The 15314-nt window shown below is 46.5% G+C and overlaps 1 protein-coding gene and 1 long non-coding RNA gene across 7 annotated transcripts in view; one reads left to right on the forward strand and one right to left on the reverse strand.

Annotated features, from left to right (window-relative positions):
• LOC112243006 (rho GTPase-activating protein 6) overlaps positions 1-15314 on the forward strand; it is a 75561-nt gene that overhangs the window by 49333 nt on the left and 10914 nt on the right. For all 6 annotated transcript variants that reach the window (XR_002952555.2, XM_024410853.2, XM_024410879.2 and 3 more), the window contains 7 exons: positions 735-806; positions 4575-4837; positions 6541-6736; positions 6963-7018; positions 8944-9094; positions 11208-11356; positions 12743-12922. Coding sequence is in view for 5 of the 6 variants with exons in the window: in XM_024410853.2 (XP_024266621.1) it covers positions 735-806; positions 4575-4837; positions 6541-6736; positions 6963-7018; positions 8944-9094; positions 11208-11356; positions 12743-12922 (1067 nt within the window). In the remaining variant the exon portion in view is untranslated. The remainder of the gene's footprint in view (positions 1-734; positions 807-4574; positions 4838-6540; positions 6737-6962; positions 7019-8943; positions 9095-11207; positions 11357-12742; positions 12923-15314) is intronic.
• LOC121846220 lies at positions 158-11258 on the reverse strand. The gene is made up of 3 exons (XR_006083137.1): positions 11161-11258; positions 6571-6723; positions 158-2100 (listed from the first exon to the last, which is right to left on the reverse strand). It is a non-coding gene; the product is annotated as an uncharacterized LOC121846220 (long non-coding RNA).

Consider the following 15314-nt stretch of genomic DNA (forward strand, 5'->3'; position numbering starts at 1 on the left):
GTTACACAACAGATACTGACACCAAAACTGAATGTAATAAATAATTTCTAGTTTATTCTGTGTATTTTACATAGGATGTCCTGTGTATTTAGCGTTTGCATGGATAGGAATTTGTAAAACCCTGTTTTAACTATGTATTTAATGACTGTTTGTATAGAAGATAGTAAATTATTGTTATGTAGCTGTATGAGTTTTTTATTTCAACTGTCTTGTCGTGGTGTGAGGTTGTCTATCTTCACCTCATGGTCTGTTTCTGGTCAGCCAGGCTCTGTCTTGGATTACATTTCCTCGTGTGCTCCTGCCTTAACTATTTTAGGTTAACATGGGACAGGCACCCTATAGACATGCACTGCCATCAACAGTCACTCGCAATAACTACAGCATTCAATCTTTAGAAAACACTAGCATGAAAAGTAAACAGTCAACTGTAGGAAAAACACATGAAATGTAATCTGAAATAGTAGCAGACATTAGAACCACCCTTTCTACATATGGATTGAGTTAGAAAAGACAAGACACAGTATATCCGGCCATGTTTTTGTGTGGATTGTCACATGTGACTTTAACAGTGCTATTGAAAACTAGGATTAGGATTCATATTCCACATTTTAAATATTATGATTTATGCTTGGGTTGTCTGTTTAAGTATATTTTTGAGTGATTGTGATGAGTGATGAAAACATTTGTGTATGGTAATGCAATATTGTGGAAGTGTTTTTTGTTTTTTTTCTTAGATGGTCAAAAGCGTAAGAAGTCCCTCAGGAGGAAGTTGGATTCACTGGCCAAAGAGATGAGTAAAGACAAAGGTAGTTCCATTAATTAGTCACATGAGTTTGCTATGTTTATTTTATGTAGTAATATGTCTCAAGTAGGGCTGCACAAAATGGGAAAAACATTTCGTTGCGATTTTCTTTTGTTAGCCAAATACTGCTTTTGCAATTTGACTTGCGATATAGATCAAAACACTTTGGTGACCTGTTGGAATCATAGAAATACAATGATTTATATTAAGAAACAAAATGGAGAGCACCATCGTTCTTGTTTGGAACAATGTGTTGACTGCATTTGACCTAACAGAACAGCATGCAAACGTATATTGGATCTAACAGCAGAGGAAGCGTACTGCTTGAGTGACAGGGGGCAGGGCTTGGTGTGTGTGGGAAGCAGCCGCTAGAGGAGAGAGACAACAAACGAGTAAACTATACAAACGGACATTACACACTGCTGAGTGGCATTTCAAAATATTGCATGTGATATGGATATTACACATGTCAATGGTGCAGCCCTAGACTCAAAATACCCTCAGAACACAGGAGGTTGGTGGCACCTTAATTGGGGAGGACGGGCTCATGGTAATGGTGGGAGCGGGTTTGCATGTGTTTGATGCCATTCCATTTGCGCCGTTCCAGCCATTATTATGAGCCCTTCTCCTCTCAGCAGGCTCCACTGCCTCGGAAAGTATATATAAAAGGTGAGATATTTCACCTCGCCATACCATACAATGACAATATTGGGGGATTCTCAAATTCTCTCCATCACTACAGCATATTTGAGAAAAGTGTCTTGCATGTAGTCAGTGATAATATTGATGTTGATCTTTCAGTGTAGATAAACATGGCTCTTTTTAGTTGGAGGCTGTGGGACAGACACCGAGTCCTCTAGACCTTTGTTCATGTCCAGCTGGGTTCCGTTATCTCACACACTGGCCGGGCCATCCGTTGACACTTTGATCCGTTTCACTGGAGCTATGTGGAGCTCACTAGAGCAAGCATTCTCAGCTGTTTCAACCCACCGAGCTCTGAGAGGAAAATATACAGTAGGAGCCTCCTCCTGAAAGAGCCAGGGCTGCTTCAACAACTGCACCACAGGAGGTTGGGTGGCACCTTAATTGGGGAGAACGGGCTCAATCAGTGGAATGGTATCAAATACATCAAACATATGGTTTCCCTGGATTCCAAGTGTTTGATGCCGTTCCATTTGCTCCGTTCCGGCCATTATTATGAGCCGTCCTCCCCTCAGCAGCCTCCACTGATCAGCACTGCCAACTGCTGCCCAGCCTTCTGCTACAATGTTCACATGAATGTGAGTTCTCTCTGTCGCCTGGGCGGTCAAGGAAAGAACAAAAACAATCTTGAGAAGTGGCATGGTCATCCTAGCCTAACCTCAGTCATCCCAGCCTATCCTCGGTCATCCCAGCCTATCCTCGGTCATCCCAGCCTATCCTCGGTCATCCCAGCCTAACCTCGGTCATCCCAGCCTAACCTTGGTCATCCCAGCCTATCCTCGGTCATCCCAGCATATCCTCGGTCATCCCAGCCTATCCTCGGTCATCCCAGCCTATCCTCGGTCATCCCAGCCTATCCTCGGTCATTCCAGCCTAACCTCGGTCATCCCAGCCTAACCTCGGTCATCCCAGCCTAACCTCGGTCATCCCAGCCTATCCTCGGTCATCCCAGCCTATCCTCGGTCATCCCAGCCTATCCTCGGTCATCCCAGCCTATCCTTGGTCATTCCAGCCTACCCTCGGTCATTCCAGCCTAACCTCGGTCATTCCAGCCTAACCTCGGTCATCCCAGCCTAACCTCGGTCATCCCAGCCTAACCGGTCATCCCAGCCTAACCTCTGTCATCCCAGCCTAATGACCTCGGTCATCCCAGCCTAACCTCGGTCATCCCAGCCTAACCTCGGTCATCCCAGCCTAACCTCGGTCATCCCAGCCTAACCTCGGTCATCCCAGCCTAACCTCGGTCATCCCAGCCTATCCTCGGTCATCCCAACCTATCCTCGGTCATCCCAGCCTAACCTCGGTCATCCCAGCCTATCCTCGGTCATCCCAGCCTAACCTCGGTCATCCCAGCTTAACCTCTGTCATCCCAGCCTAACCTCGGTCATCCCAGCCTAACCTCGGTCATCCCAGCCTAACCTCGGTCATCCCAGCCTAACCTCGGTCATCCCAGCCTAACCTCGGTCATCTCAGCCTAACCTCGGTCATCCCAGCCTAACCTCGGTCATCCCAGCCTAACCTCGGTCATCCCAGCCTAACCTCGGTCATCCCAGCCTATCCTCGGTCATCCCAGCCTATCCTCGGTCATCCCAGCCTATCCTCGGTCATCCCAGCCTATCCTCGGTCATCCCAGCCTAACCTCGGGCATCCCAGCCTATCCTCGGTCATCCCAGCCTAACCTCGGTCATCCCAGCTTAACCTCTGTCATCCCAGCCTAACCTCGGTCATCCCAGCCTAACCCGGTCATCCCAGCCTAACCTCGGTCATCCCAGCCTAATGACCTCGGTCATCAGCCTAACCTCGGGCATCCCAGCCTAACCTCGGTCATCCCAGCCTAACCTCTGTCATCCCAGCCTAACCTCGGTCATCCCAGCCTATCCTCGGTCATCCCAGCCTAACCTCGGTCATCCCAGTTTAACCTCTGTCATCCCAGCCTAACCTCGGTCATCCCAGCCTAACCTCGGTCATCCCAGCCTAACCTCGGTCATCCCAGCCTAGCCTACCTCGGTCATCCCAGCCTAACCTCGGTCATCCCAGCCCTAACCTCTGTCATCCCAGCCTAACCTCGGTCATCCCAGCCTAACCTCGGTCATCCCAGCCTAACCTCGGTCATCCCAGCTTAACCTCGGTCATCTCAGCCTAACCTCGGTCATCCCAGCCTAACCTCGGTCATCCCAGCCTAACCTCGGTCATCCCAGCCTAACCTCGGTCATCCCAGCCTAACCTCGGTCATCCCAGCCTATCCTCGGTCATCCCAGCCTATCCTCGGTCATCCCAGCCTATCCTCGGTATCCCAGCCTATCCTCGGTCATCCCAGCCTAACCTCTGTCATCCCAGCCTAACCTCGGGCATCCCAGCCTATCCTCGGTCATCCCAGCCTAACCTCGGTCATCCCAGCTTAACCTCTGTCATCCCAGCCTAACCTCGGTCATCCCAGCCTAACTTCGGTCATCCCAGCCTAACCTCGGTCATCCCAGCCTAATGACCTCGGTCATCCCAGCCTAACCTCGGGCATCCCAGCCTAACCTCGGTCATCCCAGCCTAACCTCGGTCATCCCAGCCTAACCTCGGTCATCCCAGCCTATCCTCGGTCATCCCAGCCTAACCTCGGTCATCCCAGCTTAACCTCTGTCATCCCAGCCTAACCTCGGTCATCCCAGCCTAACCCGGTCATCCCAGCCTAACCTCGGTCATCCCAGCCTAATGACCTCGGTCATCCCAGCCTAACCTCGGGCATCCCAGCCTAACCTCGGTCATCTCAGCCTAACCTCGGTCATCCCAGCCTAACCTCGGTCATCCCAGCCTAACCTCGGTCATCCCAGCCTAACCTCGGTCATCCCAGCCTAACCTCGGTCATCCCAGCCTAACCTCGGTCATCCCAGCCTAACCTCGGTCATCCCAGCCTAACCTCGGTCATCCCAGCCTAACCTCAGGCATGGACAACCCTAGCCCACCCCCAACCCTAGCCCACATACTTTGAAGCAAGTCTTGGGATTTACCATTGAATTTAATTGAATGCTGAATTTATGAATATTAACTCCGGGTCCTCCCCTTTCCCCTCGCATCATAGAGGCAATGCCCCAGGCCTTCGGCATACTTCTGTCGCAGGTGATCTCTAACGATCGCACCCACAAGCAGCGTCAGGAGCCCCAGCGCGAGGAGCACCGTGACCCCAGTGACCTGGTGTCCTCCCTGCTACACCTCACCTCACGGAAGAGCACCAAAGACAAGGAGCTGTCCAGCAGCAACTCGTCTCTCAGCTCCACCTCTGAGACGGCCACTGAGTCACCATCACCCAGCACACCTGAAGCAGCAACACACACCCGCAGAAGGGTAGGTTTTTACCTGTGGGGGCTGTTCTAACAAACCTATGGTATGAGTCTGAATGTATTCTGTTATATACAAAGCAACTTGTTCATATAATTTTATTTGACCTTTTCTTAACTGACTTGCCTAGTTAAATACAAACTCTTATCTTCAATGACGGCCTAGGGACAGTAGGTTAACTGCTTGTTCAGGGGCAGAAGGACAGATTTGTACCTTGTCAGCTCGGGGATTTGAACTTCCGGTTACTAGTCCAAAGCTCTAACCACTAGGCTACCCTGCCGCCCCATATAACTTGATGGGCAGAGGTAGAAATACCATTGGCCGGGCTCCCACTTCACTTCAATGTATGCCATCCACTTACAGTACGTTTGGAAAGTATTCAGACCCCTTCCCTTTTTCCACATTTTGTTATGTTACAGCCTTTTTCTAAAATTGATTAAATAAAACATTTTCTTCATCAATCTACACACAATACCCCATAATGACAAAGCGAAAACAGTATTTTAAGAAATCTATTTACATAATTATTCAGACTCTTTGGTATCAAACTCGAAATTGAGCTCAGGTGCATCCTGCTTCCATTTATCATCCTTGAGATGTTTCTACAACTTGATTGGAGTCCACCTGTGGTAAATTCAACTGATTGGACATGATTTGGAAAGGCACACACCTGTCTATATAAGGTCCCACAGTTGACAGTGCATGTCAGAGCAAAAACCAAGCCATGTGGTGGAAGGAATTGTCCGTAGAGCTCCAAGACAGGATTGTGTCGAGGCACAGATCAGGGGAAGGGTACCAAGACATTTCTGCAGCATTGAAGAAGAAAGAAGAACACAGTGGCCTCCATCATTCTTCTATGGAAGCAAGTTGGAACCACCAAGACTCTTCCTTGAGCTTGCCGCCTGGCTAAACTGAGCAATCAGGGGAGAAGGTCAGGGAGGTGACCAAGAACCCAATGGTCACTCTGACAGAGCTCCAGAGTTCCTCTGTGGAGATGGGAGATGGGAGAACCTTCCAGAAGGACAACCATCTTTGCAGCACTCCACCAATCAGGCCTTGATGAAAACCTGCTCCAGAGCTCTCAGGACCTCAGATTGGGGTGAAGGTTCACCTTCCAACAGGACAATGACCCTAAGCACACAGGCAAGACAAAGCAGGAGTGGCTTCGGGACAAGTCTCTGAATGTCCTTGAGTGGCCCAGCCTGAGCCCGGACTTAAACCCCGATCGAACATCCCTGGAGAGACCTGAAAATAGCTGTGTCCCCATCCAACCAGACAGAGCTTGAGAGGATCTGCAGAGAAGAATGGGATTAACTCCCCAAATACAGGTGTTCCAAGCTTGTAGCGTCATATCAAAGAAGACTCGAGGCTGTAATCGCTGCCAAAGGTGCTTCAACAAAGTACTGAGTAAAAGGTCTGACTATTTATGTAAATGTAATATTTAAGTTTTTTATTTTTATATATTTGCAAAAATTTCAAAAAACCTGTTTTTGCTTTGTCATTATGGGTTATTGTTTATAGATTGAATACATTTTAGAATAAGGCTGTAACGTATCAAAATGTGGGAAAAGTGAAGGGGTCTGAACACTTTCCGAGTACACTGTATATAATCCATCATGCCATGCCATGCGCTCGTCGCCATATGCTATCCATCACCTCTCCATATGGCTGTACTGTACCGTACTCACTCAACTATGTGTATCTGGCAGGGAGGAGTGTCTGTGGATTGCATCACTGACCTGGATGACAATCAGTCTCGCCTGCTGGAAGCCCTGCAGCTGTCCCTACCAGCCGAGACACCCAGCAACAGGAAGAAGCAGAGGGACAAGAAGCTTAGCCTCAACCCCATCTATAGACAGGTTCCCAGGGTGGTGGAGATGTGCTGCCTGCATCTGGAGAAATATGGTACACACAAAGGAATTGCCATCATTCTTCAGAAAGTGCCACGCATATTGGGCCCGATTCACAGTTGTAGTGAGCGCAGACAACACAGACTTTCATGTTAATCGTTCACTGAAGTCAATGGAGGATATGACTTGCAGAGGATTGTTAAATGCGACTGGAGTTTATGTACTCATTTTCCCTGTTGGTGTCACATCAAATTTGCCCTTTATTTCTCCATGTAATTTAGGTCTACAGACAGTTGGCATCTTCCGTGTAGGGAGCTCAAAGAAGAGAGTGCGGCAGGTGAGGTTTCTCTGGAAAATGCTGATGAACACATCGATGAGGTGCTCATCAAAACACACTGTGAAATTCCTAGTGTGTTTCTAGTGTTAAACTGTGGAGGGTGGGATGTTGTCTCCAGTATGTTTCTAGTGTTAAACTGTGGAGGGTGGGATGTTGTCTCCAGTCCAGTATGTTTCTAGTGTTAAACTGTGGAGGGAGGGATGTTGTCTCCAGTCCAGTATGTTTCTAGTGTTAAACTGTGGAGGGTGGGATGTTGTCTCCAGTCAGTATGTTTCTAGTGTTAAACTGTGGAGGGTGGGATGTTGTCTCCAGTCCAGTATGTTTCTAGTGTTAAACTGTGGAGGGTGGGATGTTGTCTCCAGTCCAGTATGTTTCTAGTGTTAAACTGTGGAGGGTGGGATGTTGTCTCCAGTCCAGTATGTTTCTAGTGTTAAACTGTGGAGGGTGGGATGTTGTCTCCAGTCCAGTATGTTTCTAGTGTTAAACTGTGGAGGGTGGGATGTTGTCTCCAGTCCAGTATGTTTCTAGTGTTAAACTGTGGAGGGAGGGATGTTGTCTCCAGTCCAGTATGTTTCTAGTGTTAAACTGTGGAGGGAGGGATGTTGTCTCCAGTGTTTTCTAGTGTTAAACTGTGGAGGGAGGGATGTTGTCTCCAGTCCAGTGTGTTTCTAGTGTTAAACTGTGGAGGGAGGGATGTTGTCTCCAGTCCAGTGTGTTTCTAGTGTTAAACTGTGGAGGGTGGGATGTTGTCTCCAGTCCAGTATGTTTCTAGTGTTAAACTGTGGAGGGTGGGATGTTGTCTCCAGTATGTTTCTAGTGTTAAACTGTGGAGGGTGGGATGTTGTCTCCAGTCCAGTATGTTTCTAGTGTTAAACTGTGGAGGGAGGGATGTTGTCTCCAGTCCAGTATGTTTCTAGTGTTAAACTGTGGAGGGTGGGATGTTGTCTCCAGTCCAGTATGTTTCTAGTGTTAAACTGTGGAGGGAGGGATGTTGTCTCCAGTCCAGTGTGTTTCTAGTGTTAAACTGTGGAGGGAGGGATGTTGTCTCCAGTCCAGTGTGTTTCTAGTGTTAAACTGTGGAGGGTGGGATGTTGTCTCCAGTCCAGTATGTTTCTAGTGTTAAACTGTGGAGGGTGGGATGTTGTCTCCAGTCCAGTATGTTTCTAGTGTTAAACTGTGGAGGGTGGGATGTTGTCTCCAGTCCAGTATGTTTCTAGTGTTAAACTGTGGAGGGAGGGATGTTGTCTCCAGTCCAGTGTGTTTCTAGTGTTAAACTGTGGAGGGTGGGATGTTGTCTCCAGTCCAGTATGTTTCTAGTGTTAAACTGTGGAGGGAGGGATGTTGTCTCCAGTCCAGTATGTTTCTAGTGTTAAACTGTGGAGGGAGGGATGTTGTCTCCAGTATGTTTTCTAGTGTTAAACTGTGGAGGGTGGGATGTTGTCTCCAGTCCAGTATGTTTCTAGTGTTAAACTGTGGAGGGTGGGATGTTGTCTCCAGTCCAGTATGTTTCTAGTGTTAAACTGTGGAGGGTGGGATGTTGTCTCCAGTCCAGTATGTTTCTAGTGTTAAACTGTGGAGGGTGGGATGTTGTCTCCAGTCCAGTATGTTTCTAGTGTTAAACTGTGGAGGGAGGGATGTTGTCTCCAGTATGTTTCTAGTGTTAAACTGTGGAATGTAGGCTGCTGTCTCAAGTATGATTCTAGTGTTAAAATGTGGAGGGATGGTTGTTGTCTCAAGTATGTTTCTAGTGTTAAAATGTGGAGGGATGGCTGTTGTCTCAAGTATGTTTCTAGTGTTAAAATGTGGAGGGATGGCTGTTGTCTCAAGTATGATTCTAGTGTTAAAATGTGGAGGGAGGGATGTTTTCTCCAGTATGTCTCTAGTGTTAAACTGTGGAATGTGGGATGTTGGTATGCTGTTTCCAGCTCAGAGAGCAGTGTGACCTGGGAATGGAGGTCCAGCTGGATGAGGCTAACAGTGTCCATGATGTGGCCGCGCTGCTTAAGGAGTTCCTGAGGGATATGCCTGAACCCCTGCTGACCAGAGAGCTCTACACCGCATTCCTCAACACCATGTGTGAGGAACACAGACACACAGGCTTGGCCACACACACACACACACACACACACTGGCTTGGCCACACACAGACATACACACACACACCCTGGCCTGGCCACACACAGACGTACAAACACACGCACACACACACACACACACACACACACACACAAACACATTACTAAACCCATACTTTACGCTCACATCTAAACTTCATACCACAATATGACACACAATCTCACCACCACACTTCACACAGCCTTCATCACTACCATGAACAGCCCACATTTACCCCATACCCCACATTCATGTACACTTCATACACTATATAACTCAATTGCTTCACCACAATCTAACCACACTACTCATAGCCTTAATCAACCCAATGTGTGAAGGGTTTAGTTACGCCTACAGTGCCATGCAAAAGTATTCATCCCCCTTGGCGTTTTTCCTATTTAGTTGCATTACAACCTGGGATTTTTATTTGGATTTCATGTAATGTACATTCACAAAATAGTCCAAATAGGTGAAGTGAAATTAAAAAAAATAACTTGTTTAAAAAAATTGTGGTTTGTGCATATGTATTCACCCCCTTTGCTATGAAGCCCCTAAATAAGATCTGGTGCAACCAATTACCTTCAGACGTCACATAATTGGTTAAATAAGGTCCACCTGTGTGCAATCTAAGTGTCACATGATCTCAGTATATATACACCTGTTCTGAAAGGCCTCAAAGTCTGCAACACCACTAAGCAAGGGGCACCACCAAGCAAGCGGCAATATGAAGACCAAGGAGCTCTCCAAACAGGTCAAGGACAACATTATGGAGAAGTACAGATCAAGGTTGTTGTTTTATTAAATATCTGAAACTTGAACATCCCATGGAGCACCATTAAATCCATTATTAAAAAATTTAAAGAATATGGCACCACAACGAACCTTCCCGGGAGAGGGCCACCCACCAAAACTCACTGACCAGGCAATGAGGGCGTTAATCAGAGAGGCAATAAAGAGACCAAAGATAACCCTGAAGGATCTGCAAAGCTTCACAGCAGAGATTGGAGTATCTGTCCATAGGACCACTTTAAGCCATATACTCCACAGAGCTGGGCTTTACGGAAGAGTGGCCAGAAAAAAGCCATTGCTTAAAGAAAAGAATAAGCAAACACGTTTGGTGTTTGCCAAAAGGCATGTGGGAGATTCCCCAAACATATGGAAGAAGGTACTCTGGTCAGATGAGACTAAAAGTGAGCTTTTTGGCCATCAAGCAAAACACCAAGTCTGGGTCAAACCCAACACCTCTCATCACCCCAAGAACTTCATCCCCACAGTGAAGCATGGTGGTGGCAGCATCATGCTGTGGGGATGTTTTTCAATGGCAGGGACTGGGAAACTGGTCAGAATTTAAGGAATGATGGATGGTGCTAAATACAGGGCATTTCTTTGAGATTTGAGATTGGGATGGAGGTTCACCTTCCAGCAGGACAATGTTCCTAAGCATACTGCTAAAGCAACACTTGAGTGGTTTAAGGGGAAACGTTCCAATGTCTTGGAATGGCCAGGTCAAAGCCCAGACCTCAATCCAGTTGAGAATCGGTGGTGACTTAAATATTGCTGTACACCAGCGGAACCCATCCAACTTGAAGGAGCTGGAGCAGTTTTTCCTTGAAGAATGAGCAACAATCCCAGTGGTTAGATGTGCCAAGCTTATAGAGACGTACCCCAAGAGACTTGCAGCTGTAATTGCTGCAAAAGGTGGCTCTACAAAGTATTGACTTTGTTGGGGTGAATAGTTACAGTATGCACGCTCAAGTTTTCCGTTTTTTTGTCTTATTTGTTTCACAATAAAAAAAAATGTGCATCTTCAAAGTGGTAGGCATGTTTAAATCAAATGATAAACCCCCCCAAAAATCTATTGTAATTCCAGGTTGTAAGGCAACAAAATAGGAAAAATGCCAAGGGGGTGAATACTTTCGCAAGCCACTGTACACTACAGTAGTTTGTTATTAAGAAAGCATACACTTCATACACCAAGAGAGTATACCTGATTCCTATACCGTCTGTATTGTAAAACGTGTCTGTACCTGTGAGAATGAGAGGGAGTTGTGTTGATGGTTGTCTTCCTCTGCAGTACTGGACCATCCAGACCAGGAGAGCACCATCCAGCTACTGGTGTATCTGCTGCCGCCATGCAACAGTGACACCCTGCAACGCCTCCTGGAGTTCCTGGCCACGGTGACCGCCCACGCAGAGGACAGTCAGGACAGGGACGGACATGAGGTGTGGAATTGACAGGGCAGGCAAGGACTTGAGGGTAGGACACGGCAGGACAGGAGGACAGAATAGGAAGACTGGAGGACAGGACACGGCAGGACAGGAGGACAGGACATGAGGGCAGTGCAGGGAAGGACAGGACATGAGGGTAGGACACGGCAGGACAGGAGGACAGAATAGGAAGACTGGAGGACAGGACACGGCAGGACAGGAGGACAGGATAGGATGACTGGAGGACAGGACATGAGGGTAGGACACGGCAGGACAGGAGGACAGAATAGGAAGACTGGAGGACAGGACACGGCAGGACAGGAGGACAGGACATGAGGGCAGTGCAGGGAAGGACAGGACATGAGGGTAGGACACGGCAGGACAGGAGAACAGGATAGGATGACTGGAGGACAGGACATGAGGGTAGGACACGGCAGGACAGGAGGACAGGATAGGATGACTGGAGGACAGGGCAGGAGGACAGGACATGAGGGCAGGACATGGCAGGACATGAGGAAAGGGCTGGAGGACAGGGCAGGGCTTGACAGGATGAGAGGTTAGTAAGTGTAATTAATTTACTCAGGTTTACGGTCCATTTCTCATTTTGTCTGAGATCAACTTTCATAGATGAATGTTGTAGTTTTTCCCCATGTTGGTTATTTATGATTCATGACTAGGTCATGAGTCATATTCATCTATCGAAATACTGCAAGCATTTTACATTACAGCACAGACTACATTGTCATTAGCATGCTAGTAATAGTACTTCCACCACCCCAAATGAGCGCAGAGAGGAGTAACAAATTGACGGACTTTATAGCTTTATTCATGTTGACAAGAGCGGCTTAAGTGAGTATTAATTCCCACACTCCTCTCGGTTTGAATATGTATACACCTCTGTGTGTCAAGAGTCAGCCATGTGCATGAATTGTTTTCTATTGCTACCATAATCATAATTGATTTTTAAAAATGATCTGTATTAATGACTGCTTATCCATGTTAATTTTACATTAAACTTAAAAGACCAGAAAGTTATCTGACGTTTTTATTCAGTGTTACCTTAACTAATCCTTCCAGTTAACCTCCATCACCCTAACCTTCAGCATAGTCCTGATTTTTTTCCTGTAACCACAAAAGATCAGACGAAAATGTCTTGCTAACAATCACGTACTTGGCCTGTGAGGCTGTGAGTTGTGGGGCTGCTGGCCAGACAGCCAGAATGAGATCAATTCAGGCTTCATTATCCTGTTATTACTGGGGATTTCATGACGATGCATAACAAACTGTTCATGTCCTACCGAGCAGAAGGAGCTCATGTTTGCCAGCACTGGCAGGAGAGCTTCTCAGAAAGGTGTGTGTGTGTGTATGTTTTTGTGCTCATTGTCCCACTGCTGTCTTTAGATCACCGGGAACAAGATGACATCACTCAACTTGGCCACCGTCTTTGGGCCCAACCTTCTACACAAGCAGAAGAGCTCGGACAAGGAGTTTACTGTTCAGAGTGTTGCCCGGGCAGAGGAGAGTACAGCCATCATTGGCGTGGTACACAGCATGATCACCACGTATGAGACCCTCTTCATGGTAAGCTATCCACTTATGGAAAACACTGTAACATGGCACCAATAGATGGATATATATAAGTGTTTATCACACTAGATAGAGAACAGAGTACAAAATTGGCACAGCTGACAAACAATTGAACTCTCTTAGTCACTGCTCTCCTTTCCTAGAATAATTGTTCTTAGGGGAATTGTGCTTAAAGGGATACTTTGGGAATTTGGCAATGAGGACTGCTATCTACTTCCCCATGGATTACATTTTTATGAAGGAAATTAGAGGTAGTGTCTGCTAGCAGATACCATAGACTTCCAGTCATTGTGGTAACGCTACTATAGTTAGTCATTGCAGTAGTTCTAGTTAGGAATGTCCTTCGAACTGCACGCAGAGACAAAAAAAATGGTAACCACAAGTTCATCTGACTCTGGGGAAGTAGATAAAAGGACCTCATTGCCAAAATACAGATGTATTCCTTTAATAGAGTGGCTCCATCTAATGAAATGTAAACATGCATTTTATAAGTTTTGGAGAAGGCCTAAGCCTTGTAAAACCAAGCTCCACAGAGAAGATCATCAACTCCTGCCTTTGTTTTTCACTCCTGTACGGGTCCTTATAAGGTCCAGGAAAAGGAGCACTATGGATTTGGACATACTGATTACAGTGGTTTTACAGTTTCTTTCCAGACCAAGCTCTATTTTTCTTAAAGGGGCAATCCTCAGTTGAAACAATAACAAAGCACACACACCGCCTCTGTTATGGTAAAACGTTGAGGGATGGACATGGTGAAATGCAGTCACTCTTAAATTCATAGACAGAGCTATTTTGACGCAAGGACTGACCACTCAATATATCAACAATATAGTTAAGCATATTTTGAAGGTATACACAGTTTTTGCTTACATTCAGAAAGTTTTTTGTTACATTACAGCCTTATTCTAAAATAGATTCAATTGTTTTTCTTCCATCCTCAATCTACACACAATATCCCATAATGACAAAGCAAAAAAGGGTTCTAGACATTTTTTGAAAATGTATTAAAAAATGTCAAACTGAATTCACATTTACATAGGTATTCAGACCCTTTACTCAGTTGAAGCACCTTTTGCAGTGATTACAGCCTCTAGTCGTCTTGGGTAAGACGCTACAAGCGTGGCACACCTGTATTTGGGGAATTTCTCTCATTCTCCTCTGCAGATCCTCTCAAGCTCTGTCCAGTTGGATGGGGAGCGTTGCTGCACTGCTATTATCAGATCTCTCCAGAGATGTTCGATCGGGATCAAGTCCGGGCTCTGGCCGGGCCACTCAAGGACATTCAGAGACTTGTCCTGAAGCCACTCTTGCGTTGTCTTGGATGTGTGCTTTGGGTCGTTGTCCTGTTGGAAGGTGAATCTTCACCCCAGTCCGAGGTCTTGAGCGCTCTTTAGCAGGTTTTTATCAAGGATCTCTCTGTACTTAGCTCCGTTCCTTACTAGTCTCCCAGTCCTTCCCGCTGAAAAACATCCCCACAGCATGATGCCACCAACCCCATTCTTCACCGTAGGGATGGTGCCAGGTTTCCTGCAGACTCTTTGGCATTCAAGCCAAAGACTTCAATCTTGGTTTCATCAGACCAGAGAATATTGTTTCTCGTGGTCTAAGAGTCATTTAGGTGCCTTTTGGCAAACTCCAAGCAGCTGTCATGTGCGTTTTACTGAGGAGTGGCTTCCGTCTGGCCATTCTACCACAAAGGCCTGATTGGTGGAGTGCTGCAGAGATGGTTGTCCTTCTGGAAGGTTCTCCCAATGTCCACAGAGGAACTCTAGAGCTCTGTCAGAGTGACGATCGGGTTCTTGGTCACCTCCCTGACCAAGGCCCTTCTCCCCGATTGCTCAGTTTAGCCGGGCGGTCAGCTCCAGGTCTTGGTGGTTCCAAACTTCTTCCATTTAAGAATGATGGAGGCCACTGTGTTCTTGGGGACCTTCAATGCTGCAGAAATGTTTTGGTACCCTTGCCCAGATTTGTGCCTCGACACAATCCTGTCTCAGAGCTTTACGGACAATTCCTTCGACCTCATGGCTTGGATTTTGCTCTGACATGCACTGTCAACTGTGGGACAGTGCATGTCTCACAGTGTGCCTTTCCAAATCATGTCCAATCAATTGCATTTACCACAGGTTGACTCCAATCAAATTGTAGAAACATCTGATTGATGATCAATGGAAACAGAATACACCTGGGCTCAATTTCGAGTCTCATTGCGAAGGGTCTCAATACTTATGTAAATAAGGTATTTCAGTTGTTTTATTATTATTCAATTTGCAAAATCTTATAAAAACCTGTATTCGCTTTGGCACTATGGGGTATTGTGTGTGGATTGATATGGAAAACATTTAATTTAATAAATGTTAGAATTAAGCTGTAACGTAACAAAATGGAA

Source organism: Oncorhynchus tshawytscha, linkage group LG03 (assembly GCF_018296145.1).
Source record: "Oncorhynchus tshawytscha isolate Ot180627B linkage group LG03, Otsh_v2.0, whole genome shotgun sequence".
Lineage (NCBI taxonomy): Eukaryota > Metazoa > Chordata > Actinopteri > Salmoniformes > Salmonidae > Oncorhynchus > Oncorhynchus tshawytscha.